This window comes from Impatiens glandulifera, chromosome 9 (genome assembly GCF_907164915.1).
Source record: "Impatiens glandulifera chromosome 9, dImpGla2.1, whole genome shotgun sequence".
Lineage (NCBI taxonomy): Eukaryota > Viridiplantae > Streptophyta > Magnoliopsida > Ericales > Balsaminaceae > Impatiens > Impatiens glandulifera.
The window spans coordinates 33,060,395-33,087,916 of NC_061870.1; the positions used below are offsets into that span (position 1 = coordinate 33,060,395).

Genomic DNA, 27,522 nt, shown 5'->3' on the forward strand with positions numbered 1-27,522 from the left:
GAAAAAAGAAAAAAGTTATGAAACGAGCAAGGGATAAAGTTATGATCTTGACGATGAAGCAGGAAAAAGCAGCCAAAATGAGATAATAGAAGAAAAAACCATGATCATTCTGGCAAAGACAAGCCATTATTAATGAGCAATTTCAAAGAATCACAGAAATCTTATATAGAAGAAAAAAAATTAGCATACAAAGACATTTTATATTCAAATGTGAATGCAAATCATATTACATAGCTAGACATTGATTTCAAAATGGTCAATAAGAAAAGATATACTTTTTCAAAGTCTTCTCGGTCAACTTGCATTATTTTTGTAGAAATATACACATATTATTATTAGAGAATATTACAACAGTTACAGACACAAAGCAAATAACAAGGAGCAAAAAGAACTAGCAAAGCCAAGAACAAATTAATATACAAGCACAGCATCAACCGAAGCAAATATAATGCTTAATAATCCATTGTCATCTCTCTATCTGAATGTACCCCATATAAGAAAGCAAATAGCAGTATCTAAATAACAAATCTTGTGTATAATATGACAAGAATTCACCCTCAAATGAGAATGAAACTTTATCCAAAATTCTTTTATGCCAGTTTCCAGAAAGAGATAGCAATTAAAACACGCGTCTTCCATCCTTGTACCATACACTGACAGGACTCGTCCACAAAGAAGTCTTTATGATAATTGGTCCTAACCAAAGTTGCAACTTTCTCCACAATCTGCCTGTTCAGAGGCAGCTGTATAAACCCTTTCCTCAACATCCGAGAGTTCCATTGCCTATACGTATCTGGTCTGTCAACCCTCTTAAGTCCTTCACAGGCAATGACGTTTAAAATTTGACTCCCAGCTGTCTCTTCATACAACGTCCTATCTGGGTCATCAATGGGAAAGATAGTGTCATAAATATCAAAGTAGATAGAATAATAGAAAAGAGCCTCCCTGAATCTGGATATCAAGAATGGGGAATTATATGTGCCATTTATTGTTCCATGAATAAAGATATCAGGGTTGATCCTCTTAATTAAGTTCAGGACATTATCTCTTGGGCTATCATCTTCCAAAATCGTATCATCCAGTACATAGTGCATGCTGAAGAAACACATGACAACCGACACTTCATCTCCCTTCATCTTTAGATCATCAATGGATAAAGTTCTCCAATTCAGTGCAATCCCATCGCACTCAACTGGAATGTTAAGCTTCTCACAAAACTTCTCTAGGAGGAGTTCTGTCTGTTTGACACCTTGATTGGGACCACCCTCATTATAAAGGTCTATCCATGTGATCCGAAGCTTGGGAGGTCCCCCAGGTCTTTTTGACAGGCGTTGAATGATTGGGGCTAAATGAAGGCCAATATTATCTCCAAAATGGATTAGATGAATGGTGCCTGCTTTGTCCGCTACTTCAACAATCTTTTCTTCTGCCACGAAATTTGATGTCTTAAGGAAAGGAAGTGCAGCAAACCATTTCTTGTAAGCTTTTAGTCTATCAAAATCGAAGAAAAGAGAAAGGTTATTGTTCAACAGGTTTTTTGATGCTAAGTGTGCCTCAATACCGATAGAGAAATAATGAGCTAGTCTTTGGGATCCATTGCCAGAAGGAGAAGAGAGCTGTTGTATCTGACTAAGAAGATGTTTGGCTTCCTGATGATCACTTTTCATTAATAGATATTCCATGCATTCAAGTAGGAGAGCCCTCAAATCAACCGCTTCCTTTTTCCTTTTCCTCGTGGGGATATTGCCATTTTTAGTGGATATCTTTGATTGGCTTTTCCCATGCAAATCCATTGATGATAATGATGATGATGACGGGTCACGGAGGGACATTGCATTATTAAAAAGATCTACAAGCCAGGGCTCAACATCATAAGAGGACAGGTTTTCACTTCTCAATTCTCCCAAATCATCATCTGCATCATGATAAGACAGTGCTTCATCAGATGGGAAATCAATACTATTGTTGTAGAGGACATTGTAGAGAGATTTTTCAGTGGCATCAAGTGTGGATTCTTGAATCATGAAGGTACGAATATTCTCTAGGTCGTCATCATCCTCCATTAATACTTGGTTTATAAACATGAAGGAATCAGCTTCAGATGAGCCATTTTTGCAAGAAAGAGCTCCACTTGACGACTGGTTGAAAAAATGATGACTGTCTGGACCATCACCAAGGATATCATCATCCATGCTGCTAATATCTACAGGGGAAACAGTCACACTAAGATCATCATTTTCGCTTTTAATGAATGAAATAAATATTGATGATTATTTCAATTTCAACCAAGGAAAATCATCAGATGGAGCTTTCTGTCCTGAATTCAATCAAATTGAAGTAAATGTTTTCAAGGAAAAACATATATAGAAAGTAGATCAAGAAAAAGACCATAAAATTAGCAAGCAACAAAATTTACTAGTTAATAAAATCGAGGAGTATGTGATAATAGCACGCACCTCTAATCAGTCAGTTCACATAAACCAAGCAGACAATGAGCAATTTCAATGAATATATATTATTATAAGAAACTTAGTCAGGGATTTTTATGGTGGTGATTAAAATATTGCCAAGAAAAGTAAGAGTCATGTTTCTACCCAATAATAATAATAATAATGAACCTGGATTTTTCTCTCATGATGGCGACTAATCAGGGAACATAAACCATACAATATTAAATGTGAATGCAAATCATCTTGCCTAGACATTTGTCTCAAAATGGCCAATAAGAACATATATATATATACCTTTTTCAATGTCTTCTTGGTCAATTGAAAGCTATGCTTATCAACTATAAAAAAATCCATTTAAGAATCACAACTTCTCATTCCAAAAAAGTACAAACTAATTAAGCCCACTCAGAACAACAAAAAATGACAATATGTACACAACCAAGGCCAGGCAAAATGAACCAGCAAACAGAAAAAAATTAAAGTCCTAAATACATACTGGCTGATTGTTGTGAAAAACACCGACAAGAACCAAGCCTACATGTGACTGTTATTGACAGAACTTCTCTTTCAAATTACCCATCCGGCCATCCCCTTGGTCTATTAACTTTGTTGACAAGATTAATCAATTACATGAATGATTTTACCTGTTGACATGATTAATAAATTGCATGACTCAATTTACCTATTTTTACAATAGGTGAAAAAGACAAACAAGGATTGACAGTTTTAAGATCGTCAACCTTATTCATGGAATCAAATAAATTTGTTAACAAATATAAAGGAAATAATCACAAAATAAAATGAAAAGCAGGAAGAATTTTGAATATGAAACAAGATTTGTTTTGAATTGGATCTGACTTTTTGAAGGTTCTGTTTAACACTTTAATCGTTTTGTTCTAAAAAAAATATTTTCAGCAAAACACAAAATCTTCAATCTTATAACAAAGTTCACCTTTTTTTTTTGCACCCTTTGTATAAGTACTCTCATCCTTATGTTAAGTATATCATATATAATAATAACAAAAAAGTACAATATAATAGTAATGATCTAATGACACTAGAAATCATAATAATGAATCCTAAGAATCCACCCATGATTTCATCTCTCTATCTCACCTCTCTCATTATCTAAATAACAAATCTAGTATTATATAATATGTCAAGAGTGTACCCCAACTGAGAAAGCAACTAGCATTTTCTATAAACTTGTATATAATATGACAAGAATTCAACCCCAAATGAGAAAGAAATTGTATCCAGAAATCTTTTATGCCAGTTTCCAGAAAGAGAGAGCCATTAAGACTCGTGTCTTCCATCCTTGTACCATACACTGACAGGACTCTTCCACAAAGAAGTCTTTATGATAATTGGTCTTTACCAAAGTTGCAACTTTCTCCACATTCTGCCTGTTCAGAGGCAGCTGTATAAACCCTTTCCTCAACATCCGAGAGTTCCATTGCCTGTACGTCTCTGGTCTGTCAACCCTCTTAAGTCCTTCACAGGCAATGACGTTTAAAATGTGCCTCCCAAATGTCTCTTCATACAACGTCCTATATGGGTCATCAATGGGAAAGATAGTACCAAACATATCAAAGTAGATAGAAAAATAGAAAAGAGCCTCCCTGAATCTGGATATCAAGAATGGGGAATTATATGTTCCATTCAATGTTCCATGAATAAAGATATCAGGGTTGATCCTCTTAATTAAGTTCAGGACACCATCTCTTGGGCTATCATCTTCCAAAATCGTAACATCTGGTACATAGTGCATGGTGAAGAAACACACGGCAACCGAGAGTTCACCTCCCTTCATCTTTAGATCATCAATAGATAAAGTTTTCCAATTTAGTGCAATCCCATTGCACTCAAAGGGAATATTAAGCTTCTCACAAAACTTCTCTAGGACGAGTTCTATCTGTTTGACACCTGGATTGGGATCAGACTCATAAAGATCTATCCCTGTAATCCGAATCTTGGGAGGTCTCCCAGGTCTTTTTGACAGGCGTTGAATGATTGGGGACAAATGAAGGCCAATAACATCTCCAAAATGGATTAGATGAATGGTGTCTGCTTTGTCAGCTACTTCAACGATCTTTTCTGTTGCCATGAAAGTTGCCGTCTTAAAGAACGGAATTGTAGAAAATAACTTATGGTAACCTTTTAATCTATCAAAATTGAGGGAAAGAGGAAGGTTCTTGTTCAATAGGTCTTTTGAGTCTAAGTGTGCCTCAATACCGATAGCGAAATAATGAGCTAGTCTTTGGGTTCCATTGCCAGAAGGAGAAGACAGTTGTTGTATCTGACTCAGAAGATGTTTGGCTTCCTGAGGATCACTTTTCATTAATAGATATTCCATGCATTTAAGCAGGAGAGCCCTTAAATCAACCGCTTCCTTTTTCCTTTTCCTGGTGAGGAAATTGTCTTTTGTAGTGGATCTCGTTGATTGTTTTTTCCCATGCAAATCCATGGATGATGATGATGATGATGGGTCACAGAGGGACATTGCATTATTAAAAAGATCGACAAGCCAGGGCTCAGCATCATAGGAGGACATGTTATCATTTCTCAAATCTCCCAAATCATCATCATAAGATAGTGCTTCAGCAGATGGAAAATCAATACTATTGTTGTAGAGGACATTGTAGAGAGATTTTTCAGTGGCATCAAGTGTGGATTCTTGAATCATGCAGGTACGAATATTCTCTAGGTCGTCATCATCCTCCATTAATAATTGGCTTATAAACTTGAAGGAAGCAGCTTCAGATGAAACATCTTCGCAAGAAAGACCTCCACATGATGACTTGTTGGAAAAATGCTGACTGCCCGAACTATCATCAAGGATCTCATCATTCATGCTGCTAATATCTACAGGGAAACAATCACACTCAGATCAACATTTTCGCTTGAAATGAATGAAATAAATATTGATGACCATTTCAACAAAGAAAAAACATCATCTTTCGTCCTGAAATCAAGAAAATTGAAGTATATATATCTTTTTATGGAAAACAGAGAAAACTGATCAACAAAAAAATCATGAAATTAGCAATCAACAAAATTAACTACTTAATAAAACATTGGAAGAATGATGAAGTGATAATAGAACGCACCTCTAGGCAGTCCACATAAACCGAGCAATCTGTCTGAAAATTAGATTAGCCAATGAATATCTATTATTATTATTATAAGAAACTTCTTAAGGGGTTTCTGTGGTGATGATGGAAATATCTATTATATTGACTCCTTATGGGTCAACCCAATCCACAAGGCTATAGTATAGGGACTAGTGTTTGGTATTATTTTTATTTATTTTTTTTAAGTATAAAAGTAAATTCTTCTCTTTTTCTTCTTGGTGGTGGAAAATTTGTGTGAATGGACAAGTAAAAAACATAAAGAATTAGGTTGCTACATGGTCGAAAATGAAAAAAAATTACAAGTTAGATGATGATCATATCATATGTTCAGCATTTACAAGCAAGCAAATCAAAGCAATCTCCTGTCCTCTCTTATAAATAAAGGGAAAGAATTTGGATCAAAGCTATGGTGATGTCCCCCCTTCACTTCAGAAACCCCCCACCAAACCAAAGAACTCTGGCTGCTCTTTCTGTTGTTGATGTCCGACTTGACGATGTGTCCAATAAGCATGGGCGACTAGAACCCTATCTAATAGCTCCTGCGGCACAGGCTGCCCCCGCCTTTGCTGGGGTGATATCTTTGCCGTGTGCACTAAAGTTTTCCATTTATCCTAAAACCCACAAAACACAAATTTCCCTCGTTAATCTATCTATAATACTTAATAATAACAATACTAATTGTCACTTACCTTCAGATCCACATAAGTCCGATGCTTGGCATTATCAAAAGCTTGTATTTTAACATCACGCCATCTGCAATAAATTAAAGAACATCCTTTTTCAAATATAGGTTGACCGACATGATACAAGAGGAGTAAAAAAATTGTCCATACCTTCCAGTGCCAAGCTTCTCCACAGCTTCGACCAGTGCTTCCACCTCAGAAACTGCAAAAGGTCTACGTATTCGACGCTGCACCGCCAAGGACCGCTTGGATTTAGTCATGGGTATGACAGAAAGTGCTTCCACATTCATGGGTGGTGGAACAGAGACCAGTCTCGAATCCTCTTTGCTTCTATCTTCTGATAACATATCAGGTGTAGAGGATACCATGTGGTAGTCACTTTCAACAATGTCTCCAAACTTCTTCATTAAAGGGGGTAGGATTGGAGGAGCATCACAGATCCTAAAGGAAGCAAGCAATCACATTGACCCAAGCTCATTGGCATCACAAGAATCAAGAAAAATATTGAAAATGAACTCTTAATGCAATATTGTTTTCTTTACCTTTTCATGGAAAGATTTGTCTCACTGGAGTTCTGAAATGCAGTATTTTCACAAGAAACTTCGGTGGTAGTAGTAGTGGTTTCAGAAGGATTTGGTTCCAATGTAAAACCCAAAGCATCAATTTTGTCATCATGAGTTATCCCTGTCTGCAGTAAGGTTCGACTGTCATCTCCTACTTTCTTTCCCTGCATAACTACACCAACTCGCAATCCACCACTAAGTATAGCAGTCACTGCCTCCATAACAGTTCTCTGTGTGAAATTTAATTATTAGCTTTAAGGCACTCTGTAATATCAAATTAAATCATTTAAATATAGATGGACGATTAAATCCAATATCTTATTATTTTCACTGAGTCCAATTGGAATCAGTTCCATCTGCAATTGATTCTCTATTTTTTTTAATAAATTTTCTCACATATAAAACATCCAAAAGGCTTGTCAGTTTCTCATACCTTTAAGGAACCAACAGTTGCAGTCTCTGGAAGCTCAACCAGAAGTTCTGGAATCCTGAAAGACTTGATCCTAAGCCTCACTGAGTGAAAAAAAAAAACTCACTTAAGAACTTATGTTTCGGGAAACAAAACAATCTCGTCAAAAGAATATAACATACTCCCATACCATGAGAGTCCCTGGATTTGAATGATGCGTTTTGACCTGTGGCAGAAGCTGATTTCCCAAAAGCTGTTGGAACAAATGAGTGAAAACATTGAATATATGAATAAAAACTGAAGTAAATGAAGTTATACCTCCACCATTGGCTTTCCCATGGGAGTTTGAGATGCCCCCCTTCCTAATCCCTCCTCCATGACATCTAATCTTTGACCTATTGAAGAAATGTTTCTTCTTTTTGTAAGGATAATCGCTTCGAGACCTATTGAGCTTATAGAAATTCTTCCCGTTACAAATCATTGGCTTTTTTCCTACATCTGGCCACAATAACAAGAACTTGAGATTGGAAGTGTTACACCAAAATAAACACTATAGATATATATAAAAAAAGAATGTCCAGACACTCACCATCATTCAAGTTTTCCTTGTTCCTCAATTGCGCATTCACTTTCCAATACCTGAGCGCCGACAGCTTCTTAATTCCTCTATCTCTTAAACGTACTAATGGCCTACAGGCCTTAATTCTGGTCCTATGTTGAGGAAACCCAGAAAATTTTTCGTCATCATCTCTAACACCTAAATTTACATCACCCCAAAGGGCAGAGGGAGAATCATTTTGGATGCATTCTAATTTCATACTATTATTATCTAAGCTACCTACAGACAGGGCCTTCTTATTGTTGTTGTTGTCGTCTAAAGCTTCATTATTGTCTGCATCACACAACTCTACCTTTTCATTATTCAATACATGTATAGTTCCCAACTGTTCGATTTCAGTCTTCATCCCTCCTTCTACTATACTACTATTAGAAACCTGTAAACTAAAGACATCATCCGTCTCTACTTTAGTTGCCAGATTTTCCAGTTGAATGTTCTCATCATCAATCAATATTTCAGTACCAGCTGTAACCACAGATCCTATATCACCTTTAGCAAGTAAAACTTCGTTACAACAGTTATGGAAGCTCTCTTTCTCAGTTGATATCTCGGAACAAGGAGTTTCTCTCTCCAACAGTAGCTTACCAGCTACAGTAGCCAAGAGGTCGAAGGCGCACATTTGGTCCCCATCAATAATAGGCTTCTTGAACAACTTCCGCTTCTGAAATAATTCAAATAAGAACTCTATAAATGGACGTTTAAGGATAACTGATTCGCGGATAGTAGACAATATAGTTACCCTAATTGATCTGGGAGCTTGAGGGATTGGAGGAGGCTGATAGCCACTAAATCCATAGTTTATTCTCTTCTGCAACACCATATCCTATGAACATTTCAAGAAGTCTGCAACCAAAAAAGTACTTTTAATAAGCCTAATTGTCACCTGCCAAATTTACAAAACCATTTATGAGAGAAATGAAAAATGCACGAAAGTATAAATAAGATTTAAGGACATAAAAGGGATTTCATTGCTTTCAAACCATTTATGAGAGAAATTACTATATTCAAACCATATGCTTGGTAAACTATTACATCTACATGAACATCAAAGAAGAATAAGCCTGTAATTACTATAATCAAACCTTAGAAATTCTTATCAACTAGTACAGGTTTTCATATGTTTCTCCAGATCACATGATAAGTACGCAAGTATGATCCAAGCTAACAGGATATCTGATCAACACGAAGATCTAATTCAACCTCAAGAGGTAATAAGAAATCAAATCAAGAAAAAGAAGATCGGTAGAAGAAACACGCGTTACTAATATGACACAACCTCTCAAAGGCTTATGTTTTTGAAAGATTATGGTAAGGAGAGATTATGGCGAACCCAATTATATAAATCCACTAGTATTGAAGGGAAATAATATTATTTGTTAAAGGAAAATCTACAACTTACCCAAGAACCAAACAGACAAGTTGAAAGTAATCGTTTATTACAAGTCAGATAATGATTAACTAGATCCATCTTCAAAGATGTTAGAATGATCAAACGTTTCAAAGGTAGATGCAGCAGAAAAAAAATATATACTTTGGATCATTCATATCACGGATCCACAACATATTCTCAAATTTACACCTCCAAAACATGGATCGAGGATTGGCGATATGGAATTCGATCATGTAACAAATTGCAGAGCGAAAACCCAAAGGCAACCATCGCAATAGTCTCCCGGGTTTTAGCGAAATTGAGTTTCAAAGACATTACTTCTTCGTTTTGCATAAAGTTTACAAGTAAAGATGGGAGAATTCAAGGAACAGATCTCGGGAGAATCAGAATTCTTACCGATCACGACACTATCGGTCCTAATTCTCTGCCTAACCCAGCCTTTCCTTTAATCTGAAAACAAATAACGTTATCGGATGTTTCTCTCTCTTTGCGATGATCGTTCTATCTATCTATCCAACACCCACCTTTGAGACTGAGATTGAGATTAAGCTAAAACCCCTCTGAAAACCACTCGACGATTGCTTAAACCCCAGCGATCAGTTTTGACCACTTTGCCTGGTAAAGACCCATAATGCTACCGGCTATAGCAGGTGTCTAGCAAACTGCCAATGGCTGGTGTTGCTTGTGCTGGTGACCCACGGCTTTGACAGCCTGTTTCGATCTCGCCACGTGTAAAATCCAGAGATCACTCGTGCTTGATCTCTATGTTTAGTCAACAACAATTTAACTTTAGCCTTTTATATTTTGTTTCAACCTATTTGTATTAATAGTCCATCACTTTTATTAAACAAAATTTATTTTATTTTATTTTTTATCCCTTTGCTAGTCATCATCCAATTTTTATTAAATTATTATAATATTTTTTATATTTAAATTTTATAAAATAAAATAAGATATTTTATTTACTAAATTAAAAAAATTAATTATTAAAAATATATAGATAACTGAATTTTAAATAAAAATACTTTATAAAAAAAAACACATCAAATGAGCTCTATAAATACAATACATCTTGGCTATATCAATGTTAACTTTTCTTCTTCCTTTTTTTTAAATGATATATTATCACAATCTTTATCAAAATCATAATACTTAAATAAATAAATAAAAAAAAGGTAAAAGGTTAAAAATGATTATATTTGTATTTAATATGAAAATATTATTAAGATATATCAAACTTTTTTTTAAGGGAAAAGTTAATAAAAATAAGTAAAAGTATATGAATTTTTTTATATTAAATTTGTAACTTATGCTAGAAAAAAAATAATTTAGATACAAACTTTTTACCAAACAATATTTTTTAAAAATTTTGTTCCTTATGAAATTGAACAATTCATCTCATATTAATTGATAACAAATATTAGAGTATCAAATCACATTCAATTATACGAAAATATATTTGTATAGTCTATTTCCTTATTCTTTCTATTTAACTTAATATAGATATATAACTTCATTTAATCTTCATACTAATTTCGTAAGATCACCCTTATATTTTAACACATATTAAAAAATAAATAGTATCTTATATTAGTTATAATGTTTGGTAACACAGAATATAAGAATATAAATATATAATTTTATTTATTATATATAATAATGATATTTTATTGTTATTTAATTTAACTGATTTTAATTATAATTATTTTTAATTATTATACCATATTCTTATTATTATTATTTAATATCATTATTTAACTATTTATTTTCATAAATTAAAATTATAAGGAACGAAAGTAATTAATTGTTTTATTTATAAAAATATATATTATTATTATTTTGTATTTTATTATGTAATAATAATAATAGTTAATTAGTCTAATAGTCTTTGTCTCCATAAAAATAATCTACAGTGATTATTCTTTGATGGACGACATTTTGTGTAGTATCAAAAGTTTAACTGCGACGTATATTGAGCTTATTTATATTGCTATAGGTAAAAATGTAAAATTTAATGACATGTTTCATCATTGATCTAGTGGTTTCGCTAGCTTAATTAAATATACAAAGAGATTAAACATTATGCAGAGTTCGTCTCATAATAAAGATTTATTTTGGTATGACACAAACAAGTCGTTATGCCTTGACAGGACTTGAATAGTTTTCACATGAGACATTGTTACAAGTTATTCGTTAAGACGATTCCATATAATTTTTCTTGAGATAAATTTTGGGAGTCAAAGATTAATCTAAGATTTTGTTATTTTGATTGAGCGTTATTCACGGTATAATTTTTACGGATGTTATTTGCATGAAAAAAATTGTATTATGGTTAGTCGTTGTCGTATGTACGTGTTACGAGAATGTTGAATCGGCAACTCACTTACTATTACATTGTCGATGTGTGACTAATATTTGGGGTCTTTTGTGCAGTATTATTGAGATTCATTTGGTGATGCCTGAGTCTTTTAGTAGTTGCTGTGAAATTTGGATTGATGCTACTTATATGGTACACCTACATTTTTATGTTATCATTCCAATTATTTTTTGGTGGATTATCTGGTTGGAGAAAAATCGTCAAACTTTTAATGATCGTAGTCATTTGATAACTGATGCGTATCATTTCTAATAATAATTTTTTAGATTCGTTCTGGAAAGTCAATAAATTTCGTCGGGGGAGTTAATCGTTTTTATCGGAGACTTACAAGTTCAATAACCTATTAAATAACGTTTTTTTTCGTATCATGTTTTGTCGTTGTGTTTAAACGATTTTTACCATTTTTAATATATTGATTTTTTAATATATATATATATATATATATATATATATATATATATATATATATATATATAATATAATATAATATAATGAAAATAATAGTTAGTGTTTGAAAATAATAATAATTAATTATTATATCTAACATTAAATATTATTATATTTTAATAAAATCAACAGTTAGTATAGTCTAAAATATCACACTAAATATTATTTATTAAATATGAGAATATTAAATATTTTTATATTAAATATAAATAATAAACAGTAAATGCAAAAATAATACTTAAAAAAAAACTATATACAAATGGTATAATATATGACCCACATGAATAATAAGCTAACATGACAAAATGCATGGTTACCATTATAAAAATTCACTTTTAAAATTCTTATATTAAAATTTGATATGTACAATTATAAAGTACAATCTTTGTATAAAATTTATACAAGGTTTATGAAAGAATTTGTTTTTTAAATACTACTAAAATGGTTATATATTGTTAAAAAAATGTACATGTATGTAATACTACAGAGTACAGAGTACTATTGTTTTATTTATTTATTTATTTTTTAAATTAACATGAGACTAATATCTCAGTAGTCTCTTAAAACTTTTTATGTCCTGACATTAAAAATTTTATTATTTGAACTATTTTCCATTTAAAAAAAATTATTACTAACAATAATTAAAAAAACAAGCAAAGTGAGTTAATTTATAAGAAACCTGCCAAAGATACACAAATTTTGCACATGTCTTGGTTTACTACAAAGCACGACACATATATCAATGCAACAACACGTGCATGAACAATTAGGTACACCCTACAACTCACATTTAAAATTATTGGTATTATTTGAAATGAAAAAAAATCTATTGATGTAAAAATATTATTTGACAGAGTATTTATAGTTTTTGAAATTTTATAAAAATTAATAAATTATATATATTTTTAATAATGAAAATGTTATAAAATAAAAAAGTGAAATATTTTCTTAATGTTTTGTTTTAATATGTGATTATCTCATTTTAAATAAATACTAAAAGTTTGCTTGATTTTAGTTATTTTTTAAAGATTTTTATGAGTTTTTTGGAAAAAATATAATGTTTTATTCAATAAACTTATTAGAATTTTTTATAAATTAAATTATTATTTTTTTATTTTAATTTTAAATTAATAAGAAAATTTATTTCAGATAATTAATTAAGGAATTAAATGGTTAATAATTGAAAAAAAAATAAGTTCAAACTTTGCTTAAACACTCTCATATCCTAGAGCCAATAAAGAACACACTTTTATATCCGTTGCCACATAGGAATGGAGAACAGTATATTCTATATGGAGTAACTACAACCGTCCATTTTCGACAACCACGTTCAACGTTATCCTGACGGTTAAGACACTTAGCGTAAACTGCTTGCGAAGAACTCATACTGACACCTGTCCACATAACAGGATATAGTCAAGCTTTTTTTTTTTTTTAATAAAATACATTAAAGTTTGAGACGTGATGTTTTATTTATATATTTTATTTTGAAATTTTAAATTTACTCTATATACTTTTTAAAAAGCAATGTTAAAATTATAATAAACTTAAAAATAGTATTTAAATATGATAAAAAGTTAACTTGTATAATCATGACTTTATTAATCTCAGTTCTAAAATAACCAATATAGAAAAGTCTTATTACCTATTTATATTATAATTAGATGATTTTGTTATTAATGAAATATTATTCTATATATTTTTTATTAATTATATTATTTAATTTATTAATTAAAATATTAAAATATTTTTTATTTTTTTAAATATATTATTATATTAATATATTTATTTATTTTTTACTAAATAAATAAACACATCTCCTTTATAAAATTATCATAAATCAACATTTTAAAACTAAATAGAATAATTAAAATGAGAGCATTATTTTTCCATTAACAAAAGTATTATGTTAAATTTCTATTAAATTATAACTAAATAAAAATTGCTTTTATCTTCTTTTTTTTTATCAAAAATTAATATAAGAAACAAAATAATATAATTAATCACATCTAATTAAGGGTCTTCAAGGAACACTAAGCTTGTTTGATATGAGTTATTTTGGGCACTTTAATAGTTTTTATTTTTGTGCATCAAAAATCTTGTTTTGATGGAAAACTAAGTTATTTAAATTTTTAACTGGTTAAAATTATAATGTTTTTTATTTAAAATTTAAATTTTATAAAAATAAAATAAATATATTTTAATATTTTGATTGGTGAAGTAAATAATTTGATAATTGAAAAAAAAATGAGATATACAGATTCAAAGAAAAAAATAGCTCATACATGCACAACAAAGTTTTATTATTTTTAATTATAATTAGATAAATTAATATTTTTAATATTTAAATAAGAGTTTTGTCTTAGAATTAGAATGTGTTCCTTAAAATTATAAGAAAATCTATTAAAGTGAAATTTCTTACTAGCCTTCGATTGGACCCGAGTTTGACGAAATTTGTCACTGAGCTACAATATTTTATGTTCAAAACATTCATAAACTTATTTAAATATTTATATATTTTATTAAATGGGCTGTCATAGTCCGAGTGCTTGCCGGGTTTACCCCAGGGCCGACCCTGATTGGACGCATGTATATGAATTAAAAAAATAATAATAAAAATAAAACATATATTTTTTAAAAAAAATTCTCTTTTAGCCTACGATAAGAAGGGGTGAATATCTTCGATATCTTATAGAGATTGAGTTCAAGACTCAAGACAACAAGTGGTGAATATCTTCGATATCTTATAGAGATTGAGTTCAAGACTCAAGACGGTATGGTTAAATAGTTAAGTGTATTTATAGAATATGTGTTTAATAAATCAAATTCTACATAATACGTTCAAATTTTATATATATATATATATATATATATATATATATATATATATATATATATATATATATATATATATATATATATATATAAATATATTAGGAAAGGTAAATGAGAATGAAGAAGGCTTTATAATTTTTTATAATTTAAGGACCCAGAGAAACTGGATATACCTTGAATAGCTCCCAAGTTAAATGCACATGACATTGTCAAATTATAATCATCATCATATACTTATAAATTAATAATAATGTGTCTCCATGTTCTGCAATAAATAAATGCAAAGCTGATCATGTTCAACAAAGAGATGCTATAGAGAAAGGTAGTTGGCATTAAATATACACATATACATCACTATCACAAGATTAGTATTAACTAAATAATTTGGTATTTTCACCTAAGCTTATTGTTAGTCACGTTTTACTTATAATAAGTTACTCACTGAATTAGAATAACACAATATTTCATTTTTTTTAATTTTGTTAACATATATATTCAAGTTTTCATCCACATATGAAACTATCGTAATCATTCAAATGGAATGAAGATTTTGTTATTGTCGTAAGTTTAATAAATGGTTAGAATTGTGTTTTGTTGATGTAGGTTTAACATATGTTATTCACAATTCGGTTAGAATAATATTTAAATGATCATATAATTAAAAATACAAATATATTTATTTTCATTGTTTTTAAAATATATAATATATTATAATAATTTTATTCGTGTTATTAATTTAGGCTTATTTGATTAGGGATTATTTGAATAAATCTAAACATAGAGGTATTAAATATTTAATACCTATATGTTTATTTGAAAATAACGAAAACCCGAACAGAACAAGGGGTTACTCTCGGTATCCGATTGAGTCGGACAATAAAACGGAACTTCTAGGTCTGGTTTCTGAGTCCAAATTGGGACGACAACAACCACAATAGGCTAGGATATAGAACTAGCTAGGAAGCAAAGCATCTCACTTTATTGATTTGATCGCCTACCGTAGTCTTAGGCTGATTAGGCTCACAGTCTCCATCCTGTTTAATCGAACTCTACTTTCTACGCAAAACCTCCACGATTCCCTTTCTACCCTCCATTGGATTTGCCTCACTCAATGTGTCGTTCAGAAGTTCGCTGCTTTTGAATGCAAACCCTTATTTAGATTCATCTCAATTCAGTTAACTGAGATTTGCTTCAACTTCACTCGCTACTACAAGTTCCGATCATGAGAGGGAGGAAATCAAAGCAGCAACAGCAGCACCCACATCAGACCGATCATATCTCTCCTTTCAAGTTCGCCAAATTGTTCGATCCGGAAGCTTCTTGGGACAAGGTACGGTCTTTTACAAAGTTTTATCTCCATAATTAATCATTATTGGCAAATCCCATGCTCATACTTGTTTATACAATGGTTTATTCATCTGTCTGTTCAGTTTATGTTCCTTTCTTTCACAAATTTACATCTTTACCTAGTAGCAGAATCCCTCCTATCATGGTATTTTTGGATTTTATGACATTGATCTGCATCGAAAGATTGATTGATTACTCAGGCAAAACTTATTGCTGGATAACAAATTTGATTCGTCTGCTATGTCTGGCTAATTATATCTATGGCTTTCAATTTTATGGATAACAAACCCTTACTGAATTTTTAGAATCAATGATGTAAAAGGAAGATCTGAAATTTAATATTGTTTTTGAATCTACCATTAGTTATTTCATCCAGGCTCATAAACTGTGTTCTCTTGCTGGCCTGGAATTATATATTATGGCCTGTTCATTTACATGGATATCATGATTATGATAGAAGTTGAATACTATATTGGATAACCAAATTGTTTGTTTTGTGCAGGATCAATTAGGTGATGTATTACATTGGATTCGACAAGTAGTGGCAATTCTATGTGGATTGTTGTGGGGTACCATTCCATTAGTTGGGGGACTATGGATCATTCTGTAAGTTAAAAAAAATCCTTTTATTCCTATATATTATTTGTTCTTAATTTGCTGTCTATTTTAACCAACCAAGGAAGAGTAAAAACGAGTGACATGTTATGTTCCTTGTTAATCATAGACAACATCAAAAATCAAAATGATCAGATCAAAACTAGTAGTAAACTGTATTTATTTTCTTCTTATTCTTCTTCCAGATTCCTAGTTATATCCTCTGGCATAGTGTATGGTTACTATGCGTTGGTGCTAAAGATCGATGAAGAAGAATTTGGCGGTCATGGAACTCTCCTACAAGAAGGCATATTTGCTTCTTTTACACTCTTTCTGGTACTACTACATTGAAAACTTCTCTTTTGCATTAAGTCAAATGACAGTGATTCCAATGCTAACTTAAACTATATTTTGTGTTCCTTAGCTTGTTTGGGTCTTGGTGTACAGCTTGGCACATTTCTGATTAGCCAGTGGGGATCTTCCTAAAAGCAGCGATGATGCGCTTTAATTGTGTCTCTAGCTTATGAACCTTCAATTTTTTTTGCACTCTACAGCATGGAAGAGAAAAATGCTTAGACCTTCTTTTCTTCCATCATAGTTTAGAATAATCAGAAGATTTTTATTTTTTTTATGTAGACACTCTTTTACCTGTTCTCTGAAACATATTCAGGTTTATACTTCAATATTTGAGGCATAGAGTTCCTTGTTGGACTAGTTTATAAGTCTATCTGTTCTCTATTTGATATATGCAAGTTATGTAAACATCAAAACATGAAATCGGCATGATAAGATTAAAACACAAACGGGTTTGAACATCTAGATTCTGTCTGTGTTGACACTTGACATTGACTTGGAGGTTGAATGTAAAAAGACATTACAATAACTAAACAAATAAAAATTCAAATAACTTATTTTTCATTCAACTAATAATTGTATCTCTTATTGAGTTTGTTCATCATTTGGACAATTTATGATAGTTCATATCATAACTTGCAATGAAATATTATTTTACGGGCTTCATCGTTTAGTTGTCATCTTTTATCTGATAAAGGTGATTTAAATTATTGGTCTCTCCTCAAACTATAAAATATAAATTTTGTAACTTGGTGATTATTGTACAAATACCCTAGCTAGTAGCCACGTCTTGTTCATTTGGCCTTAGCAAGCTAGAGAAGTTGGATTCCATATTCCAAATCATGTCAACTGATCCAGAAACTCGGTTAATACTACATAGTACTCATTTGCTCATACTATAAAATCTTTGTTATTTATATCTTTAATTTGTTGTCCTATTTGTTGGGTGTTAGTACTTAGTAATAAGTCTTCGTCCTGATGCCAACAAATAAATAAAGTAATTCAAAGAATATATTTTATGAAAGAATACTACAAAAAAGTTCAAGTATCTAAAAATTGCATGTGCCTCTCTTCTCTCTAAATATAGCATAAGTAGAGTCTCTGTTTCTTCCCTTGATCATTGACCATCCATTTTTTGACCCACCCAAAATAGAGGAATCCCCTTCCAAAGTCCAGCATCAATGTCTCCTTCCTCCACCGTCGTCCTCTAACGGGACCGGGTTTCCGCCGCACAAGGGAACGACGACGATATTTGATTTTCATACAACTATCTGTCGCCGGAAAGAAGTTTCCTTGTCGGCTTAAAAATGTATGAGCCGTACAAGAAACACTTCCCATGGTTGATTCCCTGTTTCGTTCTGGCCAACATTGGCCTCTTCATCTTCTCTATGTACATAAATGACTGTCCAAGTACTCATGGTTCCAATCATTGTATCGGTGTCAATACCCTTGGTCGTTTCGCCTTCCAAAGCCTCAAGGTGAACCCCCTCCTTGGACCTTCTAGTGATACGTAAGTTTGTTTAATTGAACTTAGTTTGTTGTTCTATATGTAAGTTTTAGAGAAAAAGAGTACTGAAATTCAATAATGCAGGTTGGTGTCTATGGGGGCTCTTGATGTACAAAGAGTGGTGAAGAAACATGAAGTATGGCGGCTGTTGACATGCATGTGGTTACATGCCGGGGTGTTTCATGTCATGGCTAATATGTTTAGTCTGGTTTTTGTTGGCATTCGACTTGAGCAAGAGTTTGGCTGTTGTAAGTAGCTATAATTTCCAGTATACTTAATTGTTATATATATATATATATATAAAATCTTGAATTGATTATTTGTATAGTGAAAGTCGGGCTACTCTACATTATATCGGGAATTGGTGGGAGCTTGTTGTCGGCTTTGTTTGTTCATGATACTATCTCTGTCGGGGCTTCTGGTGCTTTGTTTGGTTTACTCGGGGGAATGCTTTCCGAACTCCTCACAAATTGGACAATATATGCTAATAAGGTAGAGCTAGCATTTCTTAATTCATTACTAGCTAGCTTATAAGTTTATAACTAACTTGTGTAATATATGATCAGTTGGCAGCATTGATGACACTAATTACAATCATCATAATTAATCTAGCTGTGGGGATCTTACCTCATGTGGACAACTTTGCACATCTTGGGGGATTCTTCTCTGGTTTTCTCCTCGGGTTTGTTTTCTTGTTACGTCCACAATATGCGTATGAGAAGCAAAGACACGATGGTTTTCTTGGCAAGAACAAGGCCAAGTCCAAATATAAGAAGTATCAATTCCTACTTCTTGTTATTTCTCTATTGCTTCTAATTACAGGGTAATTAAGTACTCTCACATAATTCATAGTTTATTATCATATATAAATGTGATTATTCATTCGAAGATTCTTCTGATCAATTTAATTACAGCTTTGCAAGCGGGATCTATTTGCTTATTCGAGGAGTTAATGGAAATGACCATTGTTCTTGGTGCCACTACTTGAGTTGCGTCCCGACCCCCATATGGAGTTGCAAACGTGAACAATATTTTTGCGAGGTAACAACATCGAGTTCATATTATATATTGATGGTTGTGTTTGATAATTTATGTATATATATATATATATGCATGCATGCAGTCTATAACTACGGATACACAACTTACCTTAAAATGCAAAAGCAATGGGAGGTCTAAGGTTTATCATTGGCCCTTGCCAGACAACACTTCTTCTGAACTAGGCCAATTGTGCTCTCAGCTTTGTTCTTGATCAGAATAATCCTCTTCATCTCGGTCACACATGCCCAAGCAAGATGCCACCACAAAAAAAAGATATGAATGTCATGTATATGAATCAAAAATTTTAATATATATCTTGCTTGATTCTTAATGTTGCCTCTGTATGCTTAATTATGGTCCAATATTTAAAGAGAAGCAGAAAACGTTGCAATTTTAGCTATAAAATAAACACTTTGGAAAAGAAAAAGGTATATACGTTAAAAATAAATGATATAGATAAAAATATGAGAAATGATACACATGACTACTCTAAAAATCGCGACTCGCACAGCGAAGGGTCCTCTCTCTTCGCTGTTATACAAAAGGGATCTCGTTGTTATACAAAAGGAATTTGCCTCTTATACAAAAGGGACCTCGTTGTTATACAAAGAGGACCTTTAGTCGGCGAAATCCCTATTGTATAACAGCGAAGACTTCGTTGTGCGAGTCGCGATTTCAGACTCGCTTTCCCTATATTTTTCTAAAAATATTGACAATTGGGTACCCACCACATGTTCGAGAGAATTTCTAAATTTTTAAATTCGATAAAAAAGATGATACGTCATTTTCTATACCTCTTGTTTTTTTTGCCATTTCATTTCTCTACTTTAAAAGATTTATTTTTCTTAATAAATGAAATAATTAGATCGGATACACCTATCACCTATCTTACTATTAGATTAAACGAGTATAAATTTACAAAAGAAAATAATAATGGAAGATCTTTCTTATTATTAATTTATTTTCCTGCCCAAATGAGTTTGGCCCGATCTCTCTTCCAATGTGACAACTTATTTTGAAACAGAAAAAAAATGAAATTATAACATAAATTACGATGGCTATAAGAAACTTGATACTATGAGGTGCAATTCTAAAGCTTTGGATTGATTCATTGATGAGTTTGTTTGTCAAACATATTAAAACGATAAATGACATTGACAGATAAATAGAGTAATTAAATTGTATGGAGATAAAAAACATATAAATTTTGTTTAGGCTAAAAAAAATTAAATTATTCTATTTTTTTAATTTATTTTTTTACCTTTTACATGGATTAATTTGACTAATCAAATAATTTAAAACAAATTATAAATAAAAATAAAATATAGAAATAAAAATCGAATTAAATAATAATAATAATTAATTATGCTATTATTTATTTTCTTCCAAATGAAGCCGGCCCGACCTGAAGGGCGGGTGTGCGGTGTGGCTATCAAACGCAAAAGAGGCTTAAAAGTTTGTTATCAACAGAATCCGCGACCGAAGAGGAAGAAAGGACCAAAGAGAGACGATCAGGGGAGACTCGCGACTTGCTGCTGCGACGCGTGATTGAACAAGGAGAACAAGCTGCTGAATTCGCCTGGACCGCAGCCGCTGCTCAACCTCACGACCGACACAAGGGACCACAAACATCCCCAAGATGTTGCCCCTTTGCCCCCGCTTATCCTCGATTGAACACGCCCTAACCCTAATTTAAGAGGCTATGAATAGCTGCTGACGAAGATCGAGCTTAATTTTGGGGCAGGTATAGAACAAAATCGAGCCTCCATCCCGAATTCAAAAAAAAAAAGAGAGAGATCAGAGAGGGAAATCTGGGGAATTAGGCGGCCTAAATCTAACCTCCCAATCGGAGCAGCAGTAGAAGCGAAGATCGGCACTGGCTAACAGTTAGAGTTCAACCGGTATGAGTCTCTATGTTCATATTTATTATTCAAACTTGAATGTAGATTTTGATTCTAATCGCATGATAATGATGTAAACGATTTAGAAATTCATGTAAGGAATATTTTCTAAAATGTCATTTGATTCTGTTTATGTCTAATTTATGTGAAACAGTAGTTCTACTAAATATTTTCTTCTCTGAAATTGCTTTCGTTTTGGGTATAGGGAAGCGAATCACGATCATCATTCAGTATGTTTAGAAATGTTGCCAAGTTTTGGCTTCAGCATTGGCTAGATAATTTTGAGATGTCTGCATATATAGGATAGCTCAATTAGCTTCATATTTTGTTTTCCTTTATAAAAGAAAAAAAGCCTTTAAAACTAGGCTGAGGCCTAGTCTTTGGCCCAAAAAAAGGTTTGATTCCGGTTTCAATTTGCGCTAACATTTGGGATATCCCCGTGTCAGGTATTATATTTCAAATGACAAATAAAATCGAAACTGAATCGGGCCCATGATTTGAGTAATCTACTAACATGGAAATTCGATTTTAGGATTTATTCTATAGGGTATTGCTTTATTTTAATTACCTCATCAAGCTAGTCATTTAATTTCTTTTCATTATGCCTAAATTGACAAATGTTAAGATTATATCTTTTGAGACACTTGAGATTTTGATATAGAATTAGGCTCTAAAATCATCCTCCTCCGAAGTGTACATTCGGGGGGGTTCTGAGAGACAATCCAAGCCTGAAATGTGGAGAACTTCACTTGAAGAAATATGAGACAAGGGACGAATCCACCAGGAGATTGAAGATCATCAACACTTGAAGAAATCTATTAAGACATCCATCTGAACATCCATCACTCATTCGGAATTTAATGATTGGGTCTTGTTCTTAAGACCTTATCCGTCGCCATGTGGGTCAACTTTGACCCTACTCCACTTCAAATCCATTTCTTTTTTCTCATTTCTTGTATACCAAAAATACTAAAAGACTATAGAATAATCGAAAATGTAAATATTACACATTTAGTTGGCCAAATACTTGAAGTATTGTAAACGGGAACAAAGGACACAGTGTTGCCACTTGCCAGCCTTTCCTGAGTGTCACCGAGCCCAACAAATAATCTTTGGTATGCACTTTTTTGTGCGTTTTTTTTTCTTCCTTTCTCGGTTCCTCCCTTATCAAAGCAAGGGGTGATTCTAAGAATCAAAGCTTATCTTTTCATTCAACTCATTCTCGAGACATTCCTTTACAACTTTCTCTCTTTCTATCTTCGGTGAGCCCACGACAAGTGAGTTATCAACTTATCGAAGATGGTGGAGAAGAACATGGTGAAGATTGCAATTCATAATTTCAAGATTCTAGATAAATCGAAGAAAATTAAGGGAGCGGAAAAAGAAGTTACAGCTCCGCAAAGAAAATCGAGCTCCAAATTTGACATCAATTCTTCTAATACAGAGTTTTAGAGTGTTAATGGGACCTAATTTTCATTTTGTAGCTTCTCATTTGATGTTCTAGAATCGTTTACTCATTAGAAACCATGCCATGACTTGTACTGGAATGTTTTTGTTGGGTTGTTTTCACCACGGATATGTGACCTTCGGGTAAATGTGGAATGATGAAATAAGTTATATCTTTTCACAAAAAAAAATCCCCTTTCATCTCAGCTATCCTAAGTTTCTGCTGCTATCAGAACACTGCTAACTCCAATCAGATTCTAAGAGTTATGATGTGTTTATACTGCAGAAGGTTTTGTTTAAAGATGGATGCTGGAGAAGCTGTCACTGTTCCTGAAAGCAATGAAACTGAACATCAAGTAGTGACACTGCAGGAAGAAATCTGTGATGTTATAAAGAACAATTCAACTACAATAGAAGGAGAAAACAGCATTGGAGTTTTAAAAGAGGCTGTGAATCATGTCACAACTGTTGTTGAAACGAAACAGAACGATAAAACAGCAATTGATGGGGTAGAAAAGCTTAAAGAAAGCTGTGAGAATGTAGAAGAAAAGGATGGACCAGATGGTAATATAGTTGCAACAATAGAAGATGCAAAAAGAGTTCCCAATAATGTCACAACTGCTGTCGAAGGGCAAGAAATTGACAAAACTGCAACAGATGTGGTAGACAAGCTTGAGGGAAACAGTAAGGAGGTGGAAGGAGTGAATGCAAATAATTCTGATGCAGGTCCAACAGAAGAAAAGGCAAAATATAATAATTCTGAAGAAGTAGATGAGGTTGAAGACATGGACAATGATGAGGTTGAAGAGAATGAGGAGGTGGAAGGAGTGAATGCAAATAATTCTGATGTAGGCCCAACAGAAGAAGAGGCAAAATATAATAACTCTGAAGAAGTAGATGAGGTTGAAGAGAATGAGGAGGTGGAGGAGGGTAAACATGACGAAAATTCTACACAAATAAAGGACAAAGGAGAAACAGTATCTGGAGATGCTAACGAAGAAGATGTCAATGTAAATTCTGAAAAAAAGGTTGATGAGGAAAATACCATACTAGTTAAAAGGGATAAAGAATCAGTTGTAGTTGTTGGTAGTAAGATGGATGAAAAGCTGGGGGGAAATTGTAGAAAGAAGAATGAGAACAAGGGAACTAAAACTGGAAATAAACCCACTCTGAAGGCAAATCCTAAAACACCAGAATCTGGAAAGAAAAGGAAGGTTTCAGATAAACCATCTCCAAAAGATGAAGGTAAGCAAGAATCTGGAAGGAAGAATGAGAATAAGGGAACTAAAACTGGAAATAAACCCACTCCAAAGGCAAATCCTAAAACACCAGAATCTGGAAAGAAAAGGAAGGTTTCAGATAAACCATCTCCCAAAGATGAAGGTAAGCAAGAATCTGGAAAGAAGAATGTGAATAAGGGAACTGAAACTGGAAATAAACCCACTCCGAAGGCAAATCCTAAAACACCAGAATCTGGGAAGAAAAGGAAGGTTTCAGATAAACCATCTCCCAAAGATGAAGATAAGCAAGAATCTTCTCCCCCCAAGAGGACTGCAGCAGAAAAGATTGTTAAGGCTGGATATGATGCAGGACCGTCCAATAAGGAGAATAAACCTAAGGGAAAAGGTGACGCAAAAGATGGATTAGATCCGTTAGTCAAGAATATGGTCACAAACCAAAACAATATAACAAAAAATGATGATATTTATCAGAAAATAATGGATGAAGCTCAAGATGGGACAGGATTGTCAGAAAATAAGAACGTGTCAAATGGAAAGAAAAAATCAGAAGACACGCCAGGTTCGTCAAAGAAGAAAAATATATCAAAAGGTAAGTTTGTTGTAGACGAGAAAGCAGGTACATCAAGCAAAACGAAGCAAATGGGGATGATATTTATGTGCAGCTCAAAGACGAAGAAAGACTGCTACAGCTACAAGGTTCTTGGATTGCCTGCAGGCAAGAAGGATATAGTTCAGAAGATATACAAAGGGATGAGGCTTTTTCTATTTGACTTGGATCTGCGGGTGATGTATGGTATTTATAAAGCTGCAGGACCCGGTGGTTTCAACATTGAACCCAAAGCCTTCAAGTCAGCATTTCCATCTCAGGTTTACCACCTTCTTTGTTTAGCTATTCAACAATGGTCTAATTTATGTAGCTCGTCAAAGAAGCTACCAAAGAACTAAATCAGCTTTAGTTACAGGGGTTAGTATATATGAATCTTATGTTCTGTTTTTGGCATGTCCTTTTGTTTTGGTTAAGACAAGTGAATCATGAAAGAAGTGCATGCTTAAGTTCTGAAGTAATACAACCAGGATAGCTATGATATGTAAGGCTGAAACTAGCTGATGGGAATCTTACTGAAAATCAGAAGTAGTGGTTCCAAACACTGCTATTCTCTCTGTTTTCATTTTTTTGGTTGCAGAAATTTCATGTATATATGAAGGCTAGTTTAGTTCAATGGTTGAAATGTAAATAGTATTAGTATTCTTTTTCTTTTTTTGAAATGTTAAAAGTTTGTATTAAATACTCTTGAATGTGGCTTCTAATAATACAAATCTGCATAGCATAATCTTGAACACGTGACCTGAAACTGAACTTTGTGTTCCTTGAACAACTTAATTATCACGCCACGTTGAAGTAGTTGCATAGTTTCTGATCTGTGATTATTTTTTTTGCTTTACGTAGGTGGCAATATAACTATAGTTTAGCTTTGTTCATTCCATGATTTGCTGACAGTAAGGTACCAAATTGTTTTTATTGGATAAATATTTGTGTAGGTCAGATTCAAAATTCAGCATGATTGCGAGCCTCTGGGGGAGGAAAAGTTCAAAAAAGTCATCAAAGACAACTATTATTATAAGAATAAATTCAGTGGTGAATTGAATTCTGAACAGGTGAGCTTTGATTCCCCTACCCCTAACCTATCTGGCTGGTATCATTTTAGAAGGTTTCTTTCTATAATAATTGCCAAATTTGCTCTGTCAGTATTATTTTGTTTTCTGTAATTACATTCTTCCTTACTCACTACTACTACTACTGCACCATATAGGTGAACAATTTGTGCAAGCTTTTTCAAGCTAAAAGCAGAAAATCCAAGTCTGAGTTTGCAAGAGACATCAAACCTAAAAGAAACAGAGTAAGAGGAAACCGAAACCAAGACCAAGACCAAGACCGAAGAATTAGGTCACAGCTGTATCCAGATGAGGAGAGACGAGGACATGCAGTACGTCCTAACCACCACCATCAACATGGGTATGATGGGCGTTCTGCTGTGTATGGAAGAGAGGTGTACGTGTCACCACCACCACCACCTGTAGCCCGATATCCACCTCCTCCACTGTTGGCTCCGTCAAGTCTAGAATTGGATATGTATAGACGGGACAGAGTGATTGAAGATCACGGATATAGCAGACGATCGGATTTGGAGATTGCTAGGCATGAATCCTACTTGCCATACAGCAGGCAGGAAGTAGTATTTCCTATGTATCATCATCATCTTCAATATTCTGCAGTCAATGAACCAAGAAATCATCGTCTTCCTCTGCCAAATCCTCATCCTCCTCCTCCAGCCAGACAATCTTACGAGGAAGAATACCGTGGTGTTTATCGTGGTGGTGGTGGTGGTGCTGCTGCTGTTGCATTCCCATCTGATGATTACCGTCATCGTCATCATCATCCTGTGGCACTATCATCTGAGTATGGTCGTCACAGACATCTTTATAGACTTTAATTTGGGTTTGATGGGGAATAAAGTTGTTAGATCTTCCAAATATAGGTCAACCAAGATTGGTATAACTTTGCATGGGTACTTTGTCTTGTCCTTCCTTCTTCCCCTTCATTGGAATTCCCATACAATGCGGGTTCAGTAGTTAGTGCCCAAGTGAATGTTGCATGGATTTGGAACTTTTCAGAAAACTTTTGTTATGTCATAACCAGTCTCTGTTTGATCTTTTGACATATTCCTTGGCAAATTCCCCTTCTTTTTTATTTATTGGTTAGGCTAATATTCCCCATCAATAATATGTCTTTTTTTTAATCTAATTAACACACTTTTCAATAACAACTTATACCCAACAAAAAGACTCTTCTCTTGGCCAGAGAATGTCCTCCCCACACACAACACCCCCCATATAAATGATGATGAAATTTGAAAGAAGCATTGCTTGGAAGTGAAACATAATGATTATTATTGATAAGTGTGACTTTTGACCTCCTCTAATTTCATTTTCTGCATGTAGTAAAGTTGCTTACTCATTAACAGTGTTTGTTTTATGGATAGTCTACAGGTCATGACATTAGTTTCATTATCTCTGCCTGACTTCTTGCTAAATTAAGGTATTGATTCTTTCTTTATTCATGTGAATCACTTTAAATTAGCTAGGACTTAGGAGAAGGATTCATTCTAGGATATATGTTCTTTTC

At 33.1% G+C, this 27,522-nt stretch overlaps 6 protein-coding genes across 7 annotated transcripts; 3 read left to right on the forward strand and 3 right to left on the reverse strand.

The window, feature by feature from the left end:
• Positions 1-590: 590 nt before the first annotated feature.
• On the reverse strand, positions 591-2,192 carry LOC124916291 (scarecrow-like protein 14). Its single transcript, XM_047457016.1, has one exon. It carries the CDS (start codon positions 2,190-2,192, stop codon positions 591-593), a length of 1,602 nt encoding a protein of 533 aa, XP_047312972.1.
• A 1,525-nt stretch (positions 2,193-3,717) lies between these two features.
• LOC124916292 (scarecrow-like protein 30) lies at positions 3,718-5,304 on the reverse strand. Its single transcript, XM_047457017.1, has one exon. The coding sequence runs from the start codon at positions 5,302-5,304 to the stop codon at positions 3,718-3,720; it is 1,587 nt and encodes a 528-aa protein (XP_047312973.1).
• A 556-nt stretch (positions 5,305-5,860) lies between these two features.
• Positions 5,861-9,838, reverse strand: LOC124914344 (telomere repeat-binding protein 2-like). 2 transcript variants are annotated; one of them, XM_047454871.1, is made up of 10 exons: positions 9,645-9,838; positions 8,598-8,741; positions 7,829-8,519; positions 7,558-7,737; positions 7,430-7,492; positions 7,264-7,343; positions 6,810-7,060; positions 6,418-6,708; positions 6,274-6,337; positions 5,861-6,195 (listed from the first exon to the last, which is right to left on the reverse strand). In XM_047454871.1, exons 2-10 carry the CDS (start codon positions 8,676-8,678, stop codon positions 6,013-6,015), a joined length of 1,884 nt encoding a protein of 627 aa, XP_047310827.1. In that variant the 5' UTR covers positions 8,679-8,741; positions 9,645-9,838; the 3' UTR covers positions 5,861-6,012. The 2 variants fall into 2 exon arrangements, with proteins under 2 accessions (XP_047310827.1, XP_047310826.1); XM_047454870.1 differs by having other exon boundaries at positions 8,598-8,701; positions 9,645-9,837.
• Positions 9,839-15,805: 5,967 nt separating this feature from the next.
• Positions 15,806-17,593, forward strand: LOC124915473 (respirasome Complex Assembly Factor 1-like). Its single transcript, XM_047456194.1, has 4 exons — positions 15,806-16,237; positions 16,757-16,860; positions 17,055-17,184; positions 17,273-17,593. The coding sequence occupies exons 1-4, from the start codon at positions 16,130-16,132 to the stop codon at positions 17,309-17,311; spliced, it is 381 nt and encodes a 126-aa protein (XP_047312150.1). The 5' UTR covers positions 15,806-16,129; the 3' UTR covers positions 17,312-17,593.
• Positions 17,594-18,470: 877 nt separating this feature from the next.
• LOC124916293 (RHOMBOID-like protein 1) lies at positions 18,471-20,121 on the forward strand (the record flags this gene model as incomplete). The annotated part of the gene is made up of 6 exons (XM_047457018.1): positions 18,471-18,712; positions 18,794-18,957; positions 19,038-19,201; positions 19,276-19,532; positions 19,624-19,750; positions 19,833-20,121. Coding segments are annotated over 6 exons (1,083 nt in total), but the record flags the coding sequence as incomplete, so codon positions are not given.
• A 1,072-nt stretch (positions 20,122-21,193) lies between these two features.
• On the forward strand, positions 21,194-27,057 carry LOC124914296 (DNA ligase 1-like). The gene is made up of 5 exons (XM_047454810.1): positions 21,194-21,651; positions 23,384-23,897; positions 24,000-25,205; positions 25,878-25,994; positions 26,150-27,057. Exons 2-5 carry the CDS (start codon positions 23,400-23,402, stop codon positions 26,828-26,830), a joined length of 2,502 nt encoding a protein of 833 aa, XP_047310766.1. The 5' UTR covers positions 21,194-21,651; positions 23,384-23,399; the 3' UTR covers positions 26,831-27,057.
• Positions 27,058-27,522: the final 465 nt, after the last annotated feature.

Bases quoted from the DNA above. Each gene is read 5' to 3' on its own strand.
- LOC124916291 (XM_047457016.1), bottom strand. From the start codon at position 2,192: ATGGATGATGATATCCTTGGTGATGGTCCAGACAGTCATCATTTTTTC.
- LOC124916292 (XM_047457017.1), bottom strand. From the start codon at position 5,304: ATGAATGATGAGATCCTTGATGATAGTTCGGGCAGTCAGCATTTTTCC.
- LOC124914344 (XM_047454871.1), bottom strand. From the start codon at position 8,678: ATGGTGTTGCAGAAGAGAATAAACTATGGATTTAGTGGCTATCAGCCT. The intron at 8,520-8,597 runs GTAACTATATTG...GAATTATTTCAG, and splicing joins AAGCTCCCAGATCAATTAGG to AAGCGGAAGTTGTTCAAGAA. The intron at 7,344-7,429 runs GTATGGGAGTAT...TTTTTCACTCAG, and splicing joins CAAATCCAGGGACTCTCATG to TGAGGCTTAGGATCAAGTCT.
- LOC124915473 (XM_047456194.1), top strand. From the start codon at position 16,130: ATGAGAGGGAGGAAATCAAAGCAGCAACAGCAGCACCCACATCAGACC. The intron at 16,238-16,756 runs GTACGGTCTTTT...TGTTTTGTGCAG, and splicing joins CGGAAGCTTCTTGGGACAAG to GATCAATTAGGTGATGTATT. The intron at 16,861-17,054 runs GTAAGTTAAAAA...TTCTTCTTCCAG, and splicing joins GGGGGACTATGGATCATTCT to ATTCCTAGTTATATCCTCTG.
- LOC124914296 (XM_047454810.1), top strand. From the start codon at position 23,400: ATGGATGCTGGAGAAGCTGTCACTGTTCCTGAAAGCAATGAAACTGAA. The intron at 23,898-23,999 runs GTTGAAGAGAAT...GAAGTAGATGAG, and splicing joins AAGACATGGACAATGATGAG to GTTGAAGAGAATGAGGAGGT. The intron at 25,206-25,877 runs GTTTACCACCTT...ATATTTGTGTAG, and splicing joins AGTCAGCATTTCCATCTCAG to GTCAGATTCAAAATTCAGCA.